The 19,443-nt window shown below is 42.1% G+C and overlaps 1 protein-coding gene across 2 annotated transcripts; it reads left to right on the forward strand.

The window, feature by feature from the left end:
* The first annotated feature begins 199 nt into the window (after nt 1-199).
* LOC124312669 (TBC1 domain family member 1-like) lies at nt 200-7,293 on the forward strand. Of its 2 annotated transcripts, none has more exons than XM_046777156.1 (16): nt 200-357; nt 2,296-2,448; nt 2,519-2,917; nt 2,978-3,081; nt 3,149-3,263; nt 3,336-3,464; nt 3,532-3,646; nt 3,717-3,827; nt 3,892-4,093; nt 4,166-4,352; nt 4,432-4,679; nt 4,746-5,044; nt 5,170-5,952; nt 6,022-6,191; nt 6,272-6,553; nt 6,617-7,293. In XM_046777156.1, exons 1-16 carry the CDS (start codon nt 316-318, stop codon nt 6,818-6,820), a joined length of 3,543 nt encoding a protein of 1,180 aa, XP_046633112.1. In that variant the 5' UTR covers nt 200-315; the 3' UTR covers nt 6,821-7,293. The 2 variants fall into 2 exon arrangements, with proteins under 2 accessions (XP_046633112.1, XP_046633111.1); XM_046777155.1 differs by lacking the exon at nt 200-357 and adding an exon at nt 1,487-1,723.
* Nucleotides 7,294-19,443: the final 12,150 nt, after the last annotated feature.

Genomic DNA, 19,443 nt, shown 5'->3' on the forward strand with positions numbered 1-19,443 from the left:
ATAACTTTCCTCCGTATTAAAAATTATCATAAAATATGGAAGGGCTCTTGAAACAAATTTTTCTGAGTATTTGAATGTCAAAACGTTATTGTTTATTTGTTTCTGTTTGTAGTGAGTTGGCACACCCATTTTACGCGGATTATTTTTGAAATATTTTCACTTGTCAGGTTTGTGAATTGTGACTTGTGACTTGTGAGTGATGTTTTTGTGACTGTCTTTGTTTGTTTGTTTAGGGAAATCGGATAATTTTCACATGGGATAAAGCATTTTTGAGGTTCGTCATTAAACCTGGAAATATCTGGATCAAGTAGTGAAATGGGTATTCAGAAATTAAAAACTGGTACTCAAACAATAAAGGTATAATACATTTTTTCCTCCTAAGTCAAATGTTGGCCTATATACCCTCTGATCTCTCAAATCATGTCTTGACATAGAGCAAATAACCTTGACAGAAATACACTTTTACTCTGAAACCCCTCAAAAGCAATAATTTCTCCAATACAAGTTATGGAGTTTGCTAGGTATGAACTATGAATAACACTATTAACTCAAAGTTGTAAAATAATTTTACTTGTGAGTTTGCTAAATTAACAAGACATGATTTGAAGTAAACTTTATTAAACTAAAATGTGTAATATAAATAAATAAAATCTTCAGTCGTCAGTTATGGTGATTCAACTTGAATAATACTGAAAGGAAATACGCTGTTGCAATCACAGAAATATTTTTGTATACAACTTGAAGTCTTTTAGTTATAAAACAGCTACAGAACTGTGTAAGGAATAACTTTTATTGCTGTGTGACACAATTTAGGGACACATAACTTATGAACTATATCTAATCATTCAGTCTATTTCATAACCGAAACTCTTGCAAATAGGGGTTGTTGGGGATTTCACAGAGGACTTCGTATTTTTAGAGTTCACGCCGCATCCACGTGATGTTACACGTGCATTGCTGCATTGAAAGGAACAAAAAAAATGTCCATTTAGATTTTTGGTGATTGTCGGTGGAACACCCTGGAAAACGCTGGGAGTCACCAAAAGAACGTTTCAACATGTGGGATTACCGTGTTAGTTCTAAATTTGTCTTTCTTTCAATTTCTCGTTTTTCGGATGACGTAATCTAATTGAGAAAAGAGAAAGGCAATCCTCAATTCATCCTCTCAGTTTTCCGTTAATCAGTTGGGGCATTGCGTTTAGTATTATTATTAAACTATTTTTGAAGTCCTATAAATCGATGTTCCAAATGTCCCTAAAAGACTACATAGACCAGAAGGTTGACGAACATCAGAGTATTTGTCTTGATTGTCATTTGAACAGCATAATATTTGCTTCGCATTCAATCCTTTCTCCAAATTTTTCTTTGGCAAAACAAAAGGGAACGCCTCGTATAGGACGGGCGTCAGTTCTATCTTTGGAGGTGCATGTGAAGAGCTGCTGACTCTGCACATGATCGTACCTCGGCTATTGCACAGGCATGGGCTCACGGCCTCGTAGCTCTCAGTCGAACACAGCGTCTCGCCAGGCGATGGTACACAGTTAGCATTCGTCTAATTGGTACTGAAAGGCAATGGTGTGAGTTGTTAAAGAGTTCGACTTAATATCGCATCTTAAGGAAAATGATAACGATACCATCTTTAGGAAATCTAGCATTAATAAGTGGACCGCCTTCCTCCCAGACTAGTGAAATGCCAACTAAAAGCGGTAACCGAAACGGATCGGTAAGATTGTTTTTTTCATCCCCGAAATTGTGTGAAAAAAATGTCTTTCTTTTCTTTTAATCTTAATTCGATGGGCAGACTTGTCAAGATATTACATAATCAGTGAACTAAAAGGACTCGAAAGCGTTGTACAAGATCCGACAGTATTACCCTCTGCGTTGACGTCGACCGTGTCTATTTTCGTCCTCAATGTTTGCTATATTATTTTTATGTCTGTGTCCTCGATATGCCCCACCGCGCTCGACTTCAACCTTCTAGTATTTGCTCTGACGTCTTGGATCATCTGTTTCTCTCTTTGCGTTTTGAAATTTCACATTTCTTAAAAAGAGGAACGGTTACGGAGATTTTTGGCAATTGTTCCGCCAATGGCAAGTTTAGGAGTTTCGTGGGCGTTCAAAAGCTGATGCCAAATCACTTTTGTCAACGAAAAGCTAGAGTAGGAGACAAAATAGCTTTCGTGGGTGGGGTGGCTGACGTTACATCCCAACAGATGACCTCGTTTCGCACTTTGTTGGCAATCGAACTTGAACGAAGAAACTAATTGTGTTGTTTACCATTCGTTCTCGTTGAAGGTTCTTGAGATGTTTTTAGGTTCCCGAGATCACAGCAACAGAGAATCGAGAGAAGGTTCTATGGGCCCGCCATCTCGCCAATCCAGTAATGCTAGCATTTCCAGTATTACGTCATTGCAAGATGCCGGAAGCTCCGGATCCCAGTTTTTCGAGGTAAAAATAATCTGCAACATTTTGTAGTGATGACACTAAAATTATATCTTTCTTATTGGTTTCCATGTAGGTTCTGTATCTTGGCAAAATCAAATCAGTGTCTCACCGCAAAGCACCGCCAACATTTATTGATGATGTTCTGGAAAAATTCCGTGCTCACAACGAGCTGGAAGAGCAAAAAGGCAGGCAGATGAGCCTGCCTGCGCAAGCAAACAGTAATTCATTCCTTCAAACGGCTAGATTTCCCAGACCGACTAGTTTGAATGACATTTGCGGGGATAATCGAGACGTCTACGAAACCCGTCATATGTTTACCAGTAAACTGGTCGACACTCAGGAGGAGGAAGAGTTCAACGAAGCTCAACCTGCAAATGCAGCTAGCAATAACACTTTGTCTATACTCAAACAGACTGAAGAAGTCCTTAAAACGCTATCAGATCGGATGGAGCCTCAGCAGAAAGTAGTATCGGTAATGACCTCTCATGCTGGAATAAGGTCGTGATTGTAAAAATGTCGTTTTCCTCTTTAGAACCTTTCAATACCTCAAAATGGGATAGCAGGCATTCAACATGATTCATCGGCAACTTTTCGTACTCGAACAGCTAGCGGGGGCGTTTCCAGTTTGCCACCCAGGTTAGTATTTCTTTCTACTTCGTAAATAAATCACTGACATTTATGCATCACGAATATTAACATGCAGAAAAGATTTATCTCTGGAGCCAATAACGCGCGGTCGTGCAAATTCTACGGGCAGCGTATCAGCAAAAGGACCTAAAAGGGTGCACTCGACTTCAAACTTGGAAGTTCCTCGATCGGTATTCAATTTTTTTGTTTTTGCCTAGTAGAATTTAGCCCAGTAACGAGGTATTCCAAATATTTGGCAACAGGTCGCAAGCAACGAAAATAATCGCACAATGCTGTTGCAAATCAGCCGCTGTGACGTAAAGCTAATCAGTCCAGATCGTAAATCCGTCATGTTGAGTAAACCATTCTGTGACATTTCTCATTGCTCACAGGTAACACTATAGATTTCTAGCATATCTTTTCAAGGAGTATGTCGACAATTTTGTGAAATTTCACTAGGGCATTCAACATCCAGACAATTTTGGCTTCATCTGCCGTGACGTCGCCAGTGAAAATAATGTGTGTTACGTTTTCAAATGTCAAAATAGTTCGGTTGCCGATGAAATCATGACCGGTATACATTTGAAAAAAAAAAAATTACATCTGTATTTGCGAAAAGTTGATTTTGGTGGTTTGATTATTAGTTTTAAAACTTGCTTCCCACTCTGCGGCTGAATCTCAAAAGCGAATTCACGGTAACCTGTGTGAGCACTGCCCTGCCGTTTGGCTCCAGAGATTAATGGCTGATGTCGAAGGTCGGTTTGATTTTCTCTTAGTACATGTTTCTTATTTTTAAATCTTTAATTTGATATTTTTTAGGACTGCCTGATCAGAAGGCCCATTGTTTACTGCTAAGACGCATTGGAACTTTACCTGAAGATGATCAAGAGCAATTGGTGGCCAAATATAAAGGCGCTGATTTGACAAAAACTAGTGAACAAAACGATCTTCTGCTGCTGCTTTTAAAAGCGCATTGCGAGACGCGACAAATGACTCACGTTCATGACACAGCCGAGAATAGGTATGCAGTTTTGAAGTCACAATTCCGAAAATTTTAAACAGTCTTGTCATAATTCTACTTTTCTATTATTAGACACGAGTTTTTAAGTCAGTACTTTGATGGAAGCTCCGGCACTATCTTTAAAAAGGCCAAACGCTCCTTGACAAATTCCTTTGATCAACTGTTGAAACGTAAAACTAAAGAGGAAATGGATCGCGTTTCACCGCAACCGTCTTTCTGCCAGTCTAGTCTTCCCCCTCGTGTTGGGAGTCATGTTGAAGTAGATTTATCAAATTGTTTCAATCCTCGATACAATTTCTAATTCTTTATGTTTTTGCTTTTAAATTTATTTACAACAGGTAACTGAAAAGACCCCATCAAAGTTATCTTTTCGCTTCGATGACGGATTCAGTCAGTCTCCATTAAATGGTGACCCTAACGAACGATCGGAAGGCTCTCGCCCGAGGTCCACAACGCTTTGCAGTTCTCACGGAGACACCATTAAGAAGGAATTGAAAGAAATGCAGATCAAACGTAGAGACAGCAGAGAGAAATCGGAAATGAAACCCGAAAAAAGCCCCACTTTGAAATCGCCTATCATGGACATGTAAAATCAACTTGTCTTTTATTAAGAAAAGAAAAAAAAATCATGCATCATTTTTTGCCATTTTAGTTTCTTCAAAGTCGGAAGTCCATCCCCGGCTCATGTGTCGCATCCACCAGAAACACCGAGTCCTCGTAGGCCATCATCTGCGGCATCTTGGCGTCAAGCCATTTTTCAGCAAGTCAAGTCGCCAAATCAGAGCAGCCCTAACGAGTTCTGTGTTGGGGGAGACGTGCGAAAGTATGGAGCTGGTGCAGATCAGAGCCGTACCCAACGAACTCGCGAAAGTTATCGGATACTTTGGAAAAAGGCCATCAAACAACAAATCATTCTAATACGCATGGAAAAGGAAAACAAAAGATTAAAAGGTATAGACGTTTTTTTTTATGTTTGTTGAAAGTTTGTTTTTGTTCCACAAACTCACGCTATGCGCTTGATCGTGTGTGTGTAACTTCTTTTAACGATTCGATTCCGTGTTTTATTTGTTCTGCAGCTCATCAAGAAGAGATGGCAATCAAGCGGATGAAGTTAAACTACGATGAAATTGTCCAATGTGTGCGCCCCGCCTCACAGTTGTGGGAAAAGCTTCTTAATTCATCTTCCAGTGTGGCCCCGGATTTTCCCACCCTTGCCCGTGCCGTCGAGAAGGGAGTGCCGAAACATCGACGAGGCGAGGCTTGGCAGGCCCTGGTCAACACGCGAAATCTGATGGAAACTCAGCAGCCTTCGTGGTGTCGACACGCAGCTCACGACGATTACAGTCTGTCCTCCCATTCTGTTGATTATGAAAATTTCCCTTTGCTTGATGAGCCGTACGAGGACCTTCTCGGCCAGCTCACTTCTCATCAGCACGCCATCATCATCGATCTGGGTCGCACATTCCCCACGCAGAAATATTTTCAGGCCTCTTTAGGACCCGGCCAGTTGTCGTTGTACAATTTGCTAAAAGCTTATTCGTTGCTGGACAGTGAAGTGGGTTACTGCCAGGGCCTTAGTTTCATCGGCGGCGTACTGCTCATGCACCTGGAAGAGCAGGAAGCCTACTACATGCTCCGTTACTTGATGCTGGAACTGGGGCTCCGCCGCCAATACTTGCCCGACATGGCGGCTCTCCAGGTTCAATTGTACCAAATGGCCCGCTTGCTGAGGGACTCGCATCGCGATCTTTACGAGCATCTCGAGGAGAATGAAATCAGTCCCACTCTCTACGCAGCCCCGTGGTTTTTAACTCTTTTCGCCTCGCAATTTCCCCTGGGCTTTGTGGTTCGCGTTTTCGGTAAGATGTCGGAGGCATTCGAATGTTCCTCTTATTTGATTAAATCTTTCTTATATTTTCCGTATTCAGATTTGGTTTTTATGAACGGTATGTCGATGGTTTTCCGTGTCGCGCTATCTTTGATTGCCGACCACAAAGATATGCTTCTCCAATGCCGCAACTTTGAGCAGTTGATGGATTATTTCAAAACCACTTTACCGTCCATGGGAGCCACTCAGCTTGAGCGTGTCATCCGCGAGGTTGGAAATTACTTTTTTATTTTGTGTTTTTAATCACTTTGGTGCGCGAGCATTCCATCAGCTTGTGTTGACTTTTCCAGGCACTCGCACTGGACATTTCACGGCAGCTGGCGGCTTATGAAGTCGAGTATCACGTTCTGCAGGAGGAGATAGTCGCTGGAATTGCATCTCCCAATAGCCCGCAACATCATGCCACCGAGGATTTGATGGAGAAGACACGATTTCTGGAGGAGTCCAACCTGGCACTTCAAAAGCAAGTGCGTGAGTTGCAGGCCCAGCTGCAATCAGCCAAGGTTACCACGCGCATTTTGGAAAATAATCTGAGCGCTAGTCAATCCAAGTACACTAGGCTCGAACGAGAGGTAAGCCTTCGGTTGTTGATTTTCCCGATTAAGAAGACGCAATTCATCGGTTATTCTGTCTAGCTGGGTGAATATGAAACGGATCGAACGTCGCTGATCCATTTGATCGCCGATTTGATGAAGAGGTTGCCTGTTGGCCAGGAAATCACCATTCCTCCCGACGTTGCCCGTTGCCTGGAAGATTACAGCACCGTGAACGAAGGAGGCATTGCCATCATGATCACGCCCTCTTCGAATAAAAATTCTTCGGCCGCCATCACCAGTTGAGAAGAATTTCAGCGATCACACACTATCTTGGCTCATTTCACGACACCGCTCTCGTGCCTCTTATAGTTAACCCAGTGATATTTTATTTTTAATTTTTTCTCATTTGATCAAGTTGACTGCGCATTGCACAAGTTGTTTGGTGACGTACTCATTTTGACATTTTCATTCGTTAACCACCGTTTTGATTTCGTTTCTTGAGCTTGCCCGACAAGTTGATTCGCAAAGGCAAACGAATCTCATGCATCCATCGAGTTGTGATCCGTGATCTAATGAGGCTCTTTTTGTTCTAGTGGGGGGGAATAAGAAGTTTGTGGATTGATGCTTTTTAAAAACTCCAAACTCTTTCCGTAATTCGTTATGCGATTCTGTACTCTCTTTTAAAAATAATCAAACAGCAATATCCTTCTGTGGATTTGTCAATATTTACTCTCATTTTGCGCAATAAACTCATGTTACGTAAAAAAGCAAACGAATTCTTCTGTCTTAAGAGGATCAAGGTTTCCATCTATTGATGACGTCCTTCGAGTGAAAACATTTTATCCCCACAGTCTGACAAAAAGTGCCGGTATAAGGAAAAGAAAAAAGAGCCTGGACTTATCCATTTCAAAAAAGGAAATGCATAAGAAGTAAATGATATGGGTATAAATAACTCACTGTCGAAAAATCCCTGTCGGCAAGTGGGCATTCGTATCAGTATCTCAATTCCAGTTGGGTTGACGATAGCACTTACCAAAGGCCACACCGTTAAAGGTGTGGCACTCTGCGCAACTGTAGTTATGGGTGGAGTTGAAATAACATTTGAACGAGAGTGCCTTGTACAACACAACATAATCGTAGAAGAATAAGAAGGAGAAAAAAAGGTCACTAGAAAATATATCGAGAGCTATAAATGCGCTCGACCGGGCAAGAGCTGCAAAATGTCAAAAAAATAGCCAAAGTCGTTTCGTGAGATGAAGGAATTTTAGTTTTTTTTTTATTATTGTCATTGGCTGTGTGGTGCAACGCAAAGGTCAACAACTTCCTCTCGTGTCCCAATCGCAAGTCATTCGCAGTCCATTTTGAGACAGCGGACGAGAGTAGGTGGACGAAGGAACAAAAAATATTGAACACGAATAGCAAAAAACGGAACGTTCTTATTATACAACAAAAGAAAACTTGATTCTGTTTTTACTGGGAACCTGTCCGCAAACCCAAGTTTTTTTCCCCCGCTACTTATCAGGGTCTCTGCTGGCACGCATGTTTTTCTTTGTTGTGTGTGAAGACAATTGCGTTCTTCACACATTTTTCTCTACTGGTAACCAGCATCGACAATTGATCGATGCAGTTGCTTGAATAAATGAATCATGTTGTTTTGCAAATACTGTCTTTCAAAGTGAAGTTTTCCTGGTATTTCCACAGTTTGGCATCACCAGTATTTGGATCCATGAAAAGTATACGGCCGTTTATTCTACTTTTCTTGTCAAATCACAATATATAAGACTGTTCTGAATAATTTATTGGCCGATGGGATTAAACGAAACGCAAATCCAATATGAATAAGGTCACGTGATATGACGACGTTCCATTCAGAGTTGTTCTTTTTTTTTAAACAGCTCTATCACGCAATCAAAAATGATGTAATTGATGTAAAAGAAAAATACGCTGGATTATTAACTGGTTTCTAAGAATGAGAAATCACTGTCGCTTCGAATTATAGTCTGACTGATGATGGGGTCAAGCGTGTAGGTATTTCCATCTTCATTTCAAAATCTCACATAATAGAATGCACACAGAAGACACTTTGAGGCGTGGTCCCCACATATTCAGAGGTGGGGAACGAACTTCAACAAAAAAATCGGGGTGGAGTTCATCAAAGACTAGATATCAAACGAGACGGGAACAAACAAACTGCCTTTTAAAGAAAAACCAAAACACTTCAAAATAAATGGCGATAGCATCTTCACTGCTGGGGAAATAAAACAGACAGACATGCAAATTTTTCCTAGGGCATGTCGGGATAATGGAAGGGGGGTTGCTGGAATAGGTATCGGCCACTTATTTGATCATGGGTCGTGACAAATATGGAAATTGTCAACTGTAACGACAAGGCAGTAAATCGACGAGGTCATAGCGCTTTTTTATAATGTAAGTATCTTCGTCGTTGTGTCTGGTAGCTTTTTGGGCGAGTTGGGTTGTTGGCTGGACGGCGTTGTTGACGCTTGAAACCAGACGGCCAGCGCACAGCAGACAAGAGAGAGAGAGAGAGATGAAAGTTGATGGAGACAGAGAGAGAGTGAAAGATTGGAGAGAGAAGTGTGTGTATATAAGATGTGTAATTCGGTAGCCATTTGCTTCTCAGCGTGAGATCCACCTGGAGAAAAACAAAGCCGCTTCATCATGACATGGCTCATTTCCCTCAGACTGCGTTCCAGCGGTTGGATTTACCTGTTTGTTCTGTTCGTATGTATGTTGTATCCATGTAGATATATTTACAGTTTCCAGTGGAATATGTAATCAGCGGAAATTAAATGAATCATGCATTCAGTTTGCAAAATTCAATTCATTTGCATCTCGTATGTATATACAATTATACATGATTTACCTTTCAAATTTCGCTCTCTTGTTGTATATTATACTAGATAAAAGCTCCTAATTAAGTAAAAGGACCAGATCAAACTATATTCGACGAGAACGTGATTTGCATCGCAATTCTTTCCCCCCCTCCCTCCCAAAACGGAATGTTTCGCGGATCCTCTGGTCGTCGTGATAAAATCTAGCGTCGCTTATATAGACACACGGCGATCGTCGCTTTGATTTCATACCAACTATGGCACCTAATTAACTCTGAAATTTCCTGAATTCTTTCGACAACTCTAATTCCTAATGGGTTATTGCACCGCTTCATCAGGTCGTCGTCATGTGGTACAGTTTGATGTCGATTAATAACACAGAAAGTTATCAAAGAAAATAAAAGACGCAATTTGGCAATGCCACGCCGTGATTTCGGCTATTGGAGTCTACAAAATCGGCGAAGCGTTTATCTAGTCGAGTGACTCGTGAGAGCGTCGCCCGAGGAGATCTTTCTCGACATGGGTATCACCAACCTGAAAGTTTCTCAGAAAGGTGACTGGTGGCTGGGGTGGGGCTTTTCCGGCGGACGGACTTGGGCTGGCCATGTGCACCGGAGCACGCACGACTGATGGCTGACTTGAGGGCAAATGCAAAAGAATCGACGTAAAACAGAATTCCGAAACCAGAAAAAGGAGAACAAGCACAAATGAATGTGGAAAAAAACAAAAGTTCCATTCCAACGCTCTTGGTTGACTTTTTGGCAAAACGTGCGCGTCAGTCGCTTCTTCTTGAGATGACCTTCCCGTGTGCGCACATCCAGAGAAGATCACGCAACGTCCACGGTCCTTTTTTTTTCACCTGTTGATTATTATTCCTTCTTCTTCTTCTTCTCAGAGTCTCTTTTTTTACGCAAGACCGTGAGAATTCATTACATTCATCGTGTGTACGCATTCTGCCGCTCGATGCAAATTGTTTTACGGGCATTTAAATTGACTGTTTAGGCCCCCCCTCTATACATATAACATGTAAATTGATTCCACTTTCCGTTGCTGGCCGGGAATGAGATGTTGGATGAAGAAAGACCCACGAATGCGTTAAAGATATGCCACTTATGCACATCTCTGGCGAGAGATATTTTTTCAGCTTTTCTTTCAAGGTATATACTAAAGAGAGAGGAACAACCCGGAGATTGAATTCTCCATTCCAAAACAGCTGTGCTACCCCCGCAATGTGCAAATGGGGCGAATAGTCGTTTGTCGACAACCGTAACAGGGCGCGATTTGTTGTTTCAATTTCCAAATCAACGAAATATACAAAAGATACTGGTGATGAATTATTTATTCCAGATCGCCATCAGGCCAAATCGAGAGCGCCAAACAGCTTTTTAATGAAGCAGAGGAAACTTTGTCCGGGGGGGTCCCGCTGATCTTTTTCTCGGTCGTTGTATATTAGCCTTTTAATTTGGCTGTTAACAGCAGCAGCTAGCTGTATAGTGCTCAGTCTGCTCAACTTAAAAATAAGCAGACACAAAACAATATAAAAAGAAAAAAGGAAAAGTGGGATGGTCGTCAAGCGAAGCCTGGATGATCGTCCTGTTTTACAAGGGCGGACATCCGAGAGAGTGGACGATGACTGGATTCGCACCATCACTCTTATTGGCGGACCCGACACCTCATGATTCATACATTTTATGACACGTACGATATATAACCGTAAAATAAAAATAAAACAACTAATTCTAAAAATAGCCGAGGGAGTCGTATATTCATTTGCGGGTGGAACGTGCTGGAGCTCATTGCTGTCGACGTCACAGCCGCATTTATTTTGTTTCTCTGCAATGAGCTGCTCGTTTTCTTTTTTTCGACAATTTTGGGCGTCAATTCTTGTCGTCTGGCTGTGTGCGATTCTTCTGCTGATTTCAGGTCGCCTCCATAAACAATAGAACAACGCTGGGAGGAGGGAGAAAAGGAGGGTAGTAGGAGTGCGTTCCAGTGGGGATATAAGGGCGCCCTGCTTTCGTCCCGTCCCGATAGAAAACAAGAAACGTGATCTCCAATAAATTGTCTAGATCAAACAGGAAACGAACCCGGTTGCAGCCAGGGCAGCCCAGGTGGGCCTGTCTCCTATTTCTTATAGCATCCACCTTGTTTGCAAGCTCTCACAACCCAAATAGAATCAAGCGGGAAAAAAGAGCTGCTGGCTTGCAGTGGAGCGAGCAATGACAGCAATGGTCAGCACAGGATTAGATGAATATCACCAGCAGTCGCTATATTATATGAATTATTACTCACCAGGTGATATATATATATATATATGTAACGCAACTGGGTATATGGTAGCCTGGCTCACTAAGCGCGACAGTCCCAGACCGCAAATCTCCCATTTCTTTTTTTCTTTTCTTTGGCTGATTTTTGTGTTGGGGGTCGTATATATATATTTCATGATGTAATGCGGAGCAATTTCAACCGCGGGCCGATGACAAAAAACGGCTACATCACAGCACGGCCATAATAATCCGCAAAAAGAAAAGAAAAAAAAAAAAAACCCCAAGGTGAATTATAAGCAGCACCGGTTCTCTCTACTTCACGGACTCGATTTTGGTCAAGTCAACGAACGGAATGGCGGCGGCGGCGGCGGCGACCACACCCTATTTCTTGTCCATTTTCGGGTCTGAAGAAATGAAAAAAAAGGGAGTGTGAGCCCATTCGAAATTTCAGCGTACGTAATTCGATCTCGTAACAGCTCGAGGAAAAAAAATAACATGTATATACAGTAATTCTTTTGTAATGAAATGTCCTGCTGAGATAAACGTCACAGCCCAGCCATGTGAATTTATATATTTATATATTTTTGATTCGAAAAACTTTCAGCTGAAGAAAAAGGAAACAAACAAACAATGGAAATGGTTTTGGGTCGTTCTTTCGACCTTGGGGAAAAAATACACGACCAAGTTGGACTGTTTACAGATATAAAGTATTTCGAAAATTCTGGCGGGAACTTTGAACTGAAAATTATAAGACGAGTTTAAAAATTGATATAGTCACGATCTTTGTCAAACGATTTAGGCTCAATAGAAGTTCTGATTACACGTCCGAATGTTTGAGAGAGGCAGGAAGCAAATTTCATATAATACGAGAGAAATAAGAAAACATATAAACATCCCGTGTGTAGATAGATACATTGATGGCGTTTTCAACGAACGTGGTAATTGACCCGGTGAATTGAGCTCGAAAAGCCACTGGAAAAAAAAGAAGAAGGGTGTGTTTTAAAGAAAGAGATTATTATATTCATGATGGTGATGGATTGCGTATAATACGTGAATAATACCTCCACGTACATAAATATAATGTTGAATAATTGTTAAAAAATACGCGCCACGTTAATTAGCAAATCCCGAACGGCTTGCGGATTCCTGGCAGCCAAACATTCGCAGTATCAAGAAATTAATTATTCATACGCAAGTTACTTTGAGGCTCTCCCCCGGCTGTGTTCAGTGACTTCTCTCCGCCGAAATAGGTCCTATAAATCGTTTTGTCTTGATTGAAATCAAAATGTTGTTTTGTTTTTTGGTTTCGTTTTTCCTCTTTCGGGTTTATTCACTTTTCAAGCGTCAAACTGACATAACCTAAAAGATTTACAGTAAAAAAGGAGGACCCACTTTGTTTAATTGTTGCGTAAATGTGTTACACTCTTTTTTTTTTTTTACCTGTCAAGATGATGTCGCGCGGTCATGCGTGAAGAAGAATAACCGACAGCCAACTGGCAGCGACTTTTAGATTATCTCAACAGTTGGCCAAATTGGCGCACATTTATTCAGGGAAGTTGAATTGATTGTCAAGACGAGGGGAGGGGGGTATCGAGTTACGCTCTTCATTCCCGAGAATTGAGAATCGTGATCGATGTTCATCTTACAAGCAATGAGATCACATAGATAACGGCACGACCTTATTCTATTTTTCCTTTTTTTTTTCAGAAAAAAAGAAAGAAATTATTTCTACGTGGCGTCACTCAAAAAGTCTGTTCACCTCCAAACGAAAATTCCCGACGGTCAAAAAAAAAAAAAAATAATGGGTGTGGCCGTTGGTTGGCTGTTGTTTTTTTTTTGTTTTTTCGGCGTGCATATCACAGATAAATACGCCGGGAGCTCTGCTGGTTGCAACAGAATGTTCTACCTCATTAATTACAATTGCGCATTACATGCAATTCATTGTGAATGTGTCAACACGAATCGAGAGGGAAATGTCAGAAAGGTGTGCTCGCAATGTCAGACTCGCTGCAACTATGCATACTAACGAGAGTGTACATATAGGAACGCGCGCAATAGGTTCGGTTACCAGCACTAGACAACTGGGGCGTGAGCGGAATTCTATTTGACCGGGGCTATGCAGTTATACAGAGGGAATGAATTATTTTTGATTTGATTTTTTTCTTCTCTCCAATTCTTTTTTTCTTTTTCTTTTTTCGCCGATTTAAAAAAAGCGCAGTGGACATGGTACAAGCAGACTATATGGCTGGGTATGGTAGCAGTCTGCGCCCAGCCACGCCCAACATTTTTGGCAGTGCGTCCAAATGGCAGTCTGAGCCGTGCCGTTTTGTGCACAGAATTTCATTAAATATTGCGCGCTCTGGATTCTGATTCTCTTTGGCAGCGCAGGAGTCACTTCGTCGTCGTTGTCGTATCATAAAATCCCTTTTCCCTTTTACAGATATTTTTCTGGGACTTTTGAAATGATATTATTTCGAAACTTGTGCGCATTTCAGACAAACGAGATTGATGTGGAAAAACCAGGTGAAATAAACAATGCAGAGGTGACGCTCTGGATGTTGTTGGTTCGTTCAACAGAAGGTTGAAAAAGAAATGAATTTGATTGTGGAGAGAGACTTTGGAACCCGTTGCTGCGCGCTGTGCACACCTATATAGAGTATCGACCCCGTTGTTAACGACCATAATAGGCTTTCTACGCATTCAAAATTGTTTCGCTCCGACACTCTCGCGCCGCTGCCAACGCGCGATGAATTGCTGCTCTCTTCGACTTGGGCCAGCGATCGCAATGTGACGCGCCTATCCAATCAAAAGAATATGCCAGTCACCATTGTTATGTATTATGACGTTTTATATGAAGTGTTGGAATCAATTGAACAGAAAAGCTGTCGCCCCCAATTGAAGTTGAATATAACTAGAATCATTTGTTTGACTTTAGTTTTCAAATTTGCCCGCCAACGAAGTCGTTATATTTTTCTTTTGGAAAAAACAAAAAGCCTTGGCTATAAATGGAATTCTTTTGGGCGTGAAATCCGGTTTTTCTGTGTCAACGAACTAATTTTGATTGGAAATTCTTTTTTCTCCAATGCTCAATCGTCTAGACCATATCGGAATAAATATAGAATATAGGAAATAGAGTGAGGGGAAAAAAAATGATTTGAGATTATTTGGCCGTCCCCCTCGTACATGAACGTCAAGTCCAACGACCGTCGATCACCGGAAACGATGACCCACTGCCCACCAGTTCCACCCAACTAAACTATGCGTAGTTTGTCCGTCTTCTTTATTTATTATCTAATAGACTTTTTTTCCCCAAGAAGACAGCTATTTCTCCAGCAATTATATAGCTCAGAAGACAATTGTGTAAATCTATCGAAAACCCCCAAAAATAAATACGCGAAAGACGAAAATAACTTTTTTTCTGGACAGGATACCGCGGTCGTATATCGACGACCACCATATTGTGTACTACTATTATTTTTGCGTGGAAAATGAAAAAAAAATTCCCCACACACATAAACAGATGGACGGCCAAAATTCGAGCGGTTTCTTCTTATGTTGCTTTCAAGTTTTGTTTTATTTATATCCTTTTTGTCGTTGACTCTTTCTGCGTGCGTATATTCAATGCGACATTATGTGCGCGGGTAACGAGAAAGTCGACGACGCTATCGATTTTCAAGTGCGACCGGCAGATAACACATACGGGATCCCATATATTATATTATATAGTGTATTATTTCTCCAACATCCTTGAATGTCTACAGCGCACTACTCGGGCTGTAGTGGGCAAACAACAATAAATAATAATAAGCCCGCATCATCCGCTTTTATTCGCTCTGCTGTATTTAATTGGACGTACACGACACCTTTATTTATTGTGCACATGACGCATTGAGCAGCAGCAGCTGCTGATGCGGCTTTTATATATACATATACAGTATATGCGCCAAAGTGCGCGCTTGATGGGTGGGCTGATGACCCCGCCGCCGAACCGGTTGCGTGTTGAATTAAACCCCAAAAACAAAACAAAAAATGCGCCTCTGCAGTTCAATGTTGTTGTTTTTATTTAAAAGGAGGAAATCAGAGGCTTGTTAATCTTGCATCATAATTTCTGGGTATTTTGGTTTAGAATTGGTTTGTGGGTTAGAGGACTACGTGGGAGACATCAGGGCCGATTGCCGATTGCCATGGAAAAGGAACCGTATTTGTGTTTATATATGTAAATCTGTGCTGTTGTTGTTGTTGTTGTTATGTAATACGATTTGAGAGGAGAATATATAAGAAAGCTGCTGCTGCGGTTCAATGGATGGCGGAGGGGAGACGGCAGCAGAGATTGAAAGGCCAGAAAGGGGAGAGAATAGGACGTTGCGTTTTATTCCAACGAGATAGCGCGCAGGAGCATAGACCCCATAGACTCTGGCCATCCGCCTGTCCGGTGGCGGATGGGGGGAAAACGGATGGAGTCGAGGCTAAAGGCGACGATGAAAGCAGACGACGACAATTCTCCTGGCCCAGTCAGTCTGTCCCGGCCCCTTTTGTCAGGAAAGATGCAGGTCGTCGTCGCCGTTGTTGTCTCATCTCTTCCCTTTTTTCTTCTTCTTCCTCGAGTCAAGTCAAGAAAGAGATCGATGGCTCTGATGGTCTGGGCCAGACGTCTACGGTGTCAGTGGGGTGAGTGGGTTGATATTTACAAAACATCCTTTCCCAATTCCCACCCGTTTTTCCTACTCCTCGTCGTACGCCTTCACGCTCAGCGGGATCGCTGCGGGTGTTGAAGAATCGAAAGAAGAAAAAAAGGGACGACACTTTTTTTTTACTTTGGAAAGAAAAACAAAAAAATCTCTACTACACCCAACGCGACCAAAAGTCGATTACAAATTGTGTGGCGCGAAAAATGTTAGACGACGATCGGACCGGCCGACCGTTCCGCTGGATTGACAAATGCCCCGGCCACCACACTCACACACAGCCTAAACGTTATTACATCAAGAATTATTATAAGGATATAGGTGGGATTCCTTCTCATTAGTTTCACAAGGTTCCATTCACGTTTTGAAACGCAGTTCCGCCGCGTTTAAAAAAAAAACGAACGAACGAAGTTGAAAAGAAAAGAAAGAAAAGAAAAGAAAAGGAAATGAAAAGAGCGTGAAAGAAGCGCATTTAATGGGCCGAACGGTCCATCGTCAGCTGTTGAAGAAGCGCACGGACACGGGTCGGGCAGCAGCAGCAGTCAGCTTTCCGTTTTGAGAAATGCCAAGGCGACTGTCGTGACTGGCCTTGCCGTAAGAGAGAGAGGGAATCGTCGATGGGAACTGCACCGTCACTAGAGAGAGAGGGGGGGAGGGGGGGAGGAGATGTTCCGCTGGATGTGTGTTGTTGATCTCGGGTGAAAGGAACTGATACTCGGCTCACCGGGGTGAAAAGGAGAAACGACAAGCGCAAGAGATTAGGTATACAATGAGATGGGACACACATAAGAGAGAGACGAGGAAAGATGAGGTACGTATATGAGCGGTGCTCATTTTTTCTTTCCCAGCGCCACCCGATGTGTAAGATGCCAGCCAAGCCAGCCAGGGCGGAGTTGATTCCGCCGCCCCCTTTCGGGCATTTTGACAGGCGGCGGCAGAACCGCAAGAGCCCAGGCACGATCTGTCCATCCGTTAGAGATGCGACGGACATGTTTATATATATTTTACAGGCCGTATAGAAAGGAATACTAGACGTTTCATCTCTGTGTGTGTGTTTGTGTGTGCCGGGCTGCCGCGCATTGGGGAAAAAAAGGTGTCGCCAATGTCGCCTCATCTCCCGCCGAGCTCAGTGATTCTTTGCCATCGATCACGCTCCCTACATGGCCAATAGAAAAAAGAAAAAAACTAAAATATTAAATCCGCTGGATGTGTGAGGGAGGACAACGTCACAATTTTTTTTAAACTTTTGATGTGTCTGTGCGACGTCTCGGCCGTTGGCGGGACAAAACGGATGCGCACCTCACAATTCTTCATTGGTCTCTAGGCGGATCTTTGGATTATCTCATGGGGGGAATTTAAAAAAAAAAAAAAGGCCTGGAGAGGTGTGAGAGAAAGTCTGAAAGAGAATAGAAGGGATAAAATATATCCACGCCCGAATTGCCAGCAGACGGGCGACACTAATTTGTTTCGGAGAGAAGACGCTCTCGAGAGGCTACCGCCCGATTCAATCATTTCGGGAAGATACAAGAAGAAAAGAAGAAAAAATGGAAAACAAATCTGATTTCATTTATCATCACGGAACTTGGGGAAAAAAAGAAAAGAGCTTCTTCTTTGATATGTTCTCCCTCGAGGGCGCCTTATTACTGTAAATGTATACAAGTAATAATATTTCTAAATAGACTCGAAGAAGATAAACAGCATTAAAAGGCTGAAAGAAAAGAAAACACGCCAAAGGGTTTTGCGTGTGTTTTTTGTTTCCCTTTTGTTTGTTGGACATTTCCAACGTTTTCTTCGGTGAGTGCAGAGTCAACAATAAGTCGTTGTTTGATTTATTGTCGGGTATTATAGTTTCTCCCGGGCAGAGCCGGGCAACATGTTTTACCTTTTGTTCCGTCGGGAGCCGAGAATCCCGAAAACGGAATTTCGGGGTCACATTTTAGTCAAAATCAAAACAAACAAAAATACCCGAGAAATTGGACACAAAGTAGATTCAAAGAAACAGACGATGGCAAATTATTCTAATGCGGGGAAAAACCCATCGATGAATTTGGATTTTTCCATCCCGAATTTCCGCCAAATTCTTTGGGGCGAAAGAATAAAACCCGAAAAGTTTTTTTTTAACCAGTTTCAATCAACCGTTGGACGCACACACACACAAAAGTGTTTCTATTGAGGTGAGGAGCCGCATCCCTGTATAATGAAAGGGCTGCCCATCAAGATGTATACCGCGCGGCCCGCCAACGGGCGCAATAATCAAGTTGCCCAAAAGTGCCAAAGATTTTTGTACGTACCTTTTTTTCTTCCTTCTTCTTTGACTTTTCCTCTCCCGTATCTAAATTTCAAATCGCGACACATCTTTTATACATTTTCTTTTGAATTTGATGTATAATCAGTTTCTATCGCTGATGGTCGCACACCTGTGGGCCGATCGCGTCACACGCCGCAATAAATCAACGCGTGAATACATAAATCCTAGAGAGATAACTCTCTCTCTCTCTCTCTCCTGTTTCATCCGCCAATGGCGTTATGTATTTATTTTGATACGAATTTGAATACGTACAGCATCAGTATCTCAATATACAGACTCGGCTGGGGGGAAATGTATCATAACAACGTGAGTATTGCTGCTGCCTTTCGGTTCTAGTCGGTTCTAGTCGGTTCTAGTTTTCCACCCAAAAAGGCGATGAACGATAAAAACATAGGCAAAGTGATGGATACATATTCGTATTCCCGATCACCGCCATGAGCGGACGGTGAACGGATCGATGCCACACGACGCTGCACGACCCGACAGACACTTTTTCAGATTGTTATAGACGGCACGTCGTCCAAGAGAGCACATCATAACAACATAAAAACAAAAATAGCGGCCCAGCTTTTTTCTTATTATTATTCTCTTGTATCTTTTATTACTATATTATATGCCATTCCCGCTTGGTAGCTCTCTATAGCAAGCGCTTTTCTTTCTCCAGAGAGAAGAGAACAAGCTCTTATTTGTTTAACGGCAAAGAGAAAAGGAGAGAAGAAGAAGAAGAAGATTGAAAGAGATAGAAGCGTCAGGATCGAGAAGAGAAACATCATTCTCTCCCGCGTGCCGTGTCGTCGTTGTCTTAACCTCAAAC

The sequence above is a fragment of the Daphnia pulicaria genome, chromosome 8 (genome assembly GCF_021234035.1).
Source record: "Daphnia pulicaria isolate SC F1-1A chromosome 8, SC_F0-13Bv2, whole genome shotgun sequence".
Taxonomy (NCBI): Eukaryota; Metazoa; Arthropoda; class Branchiopoda; order Diplostraca; family Daphniidae; genus Daphnia; species Daphnia pulicaria.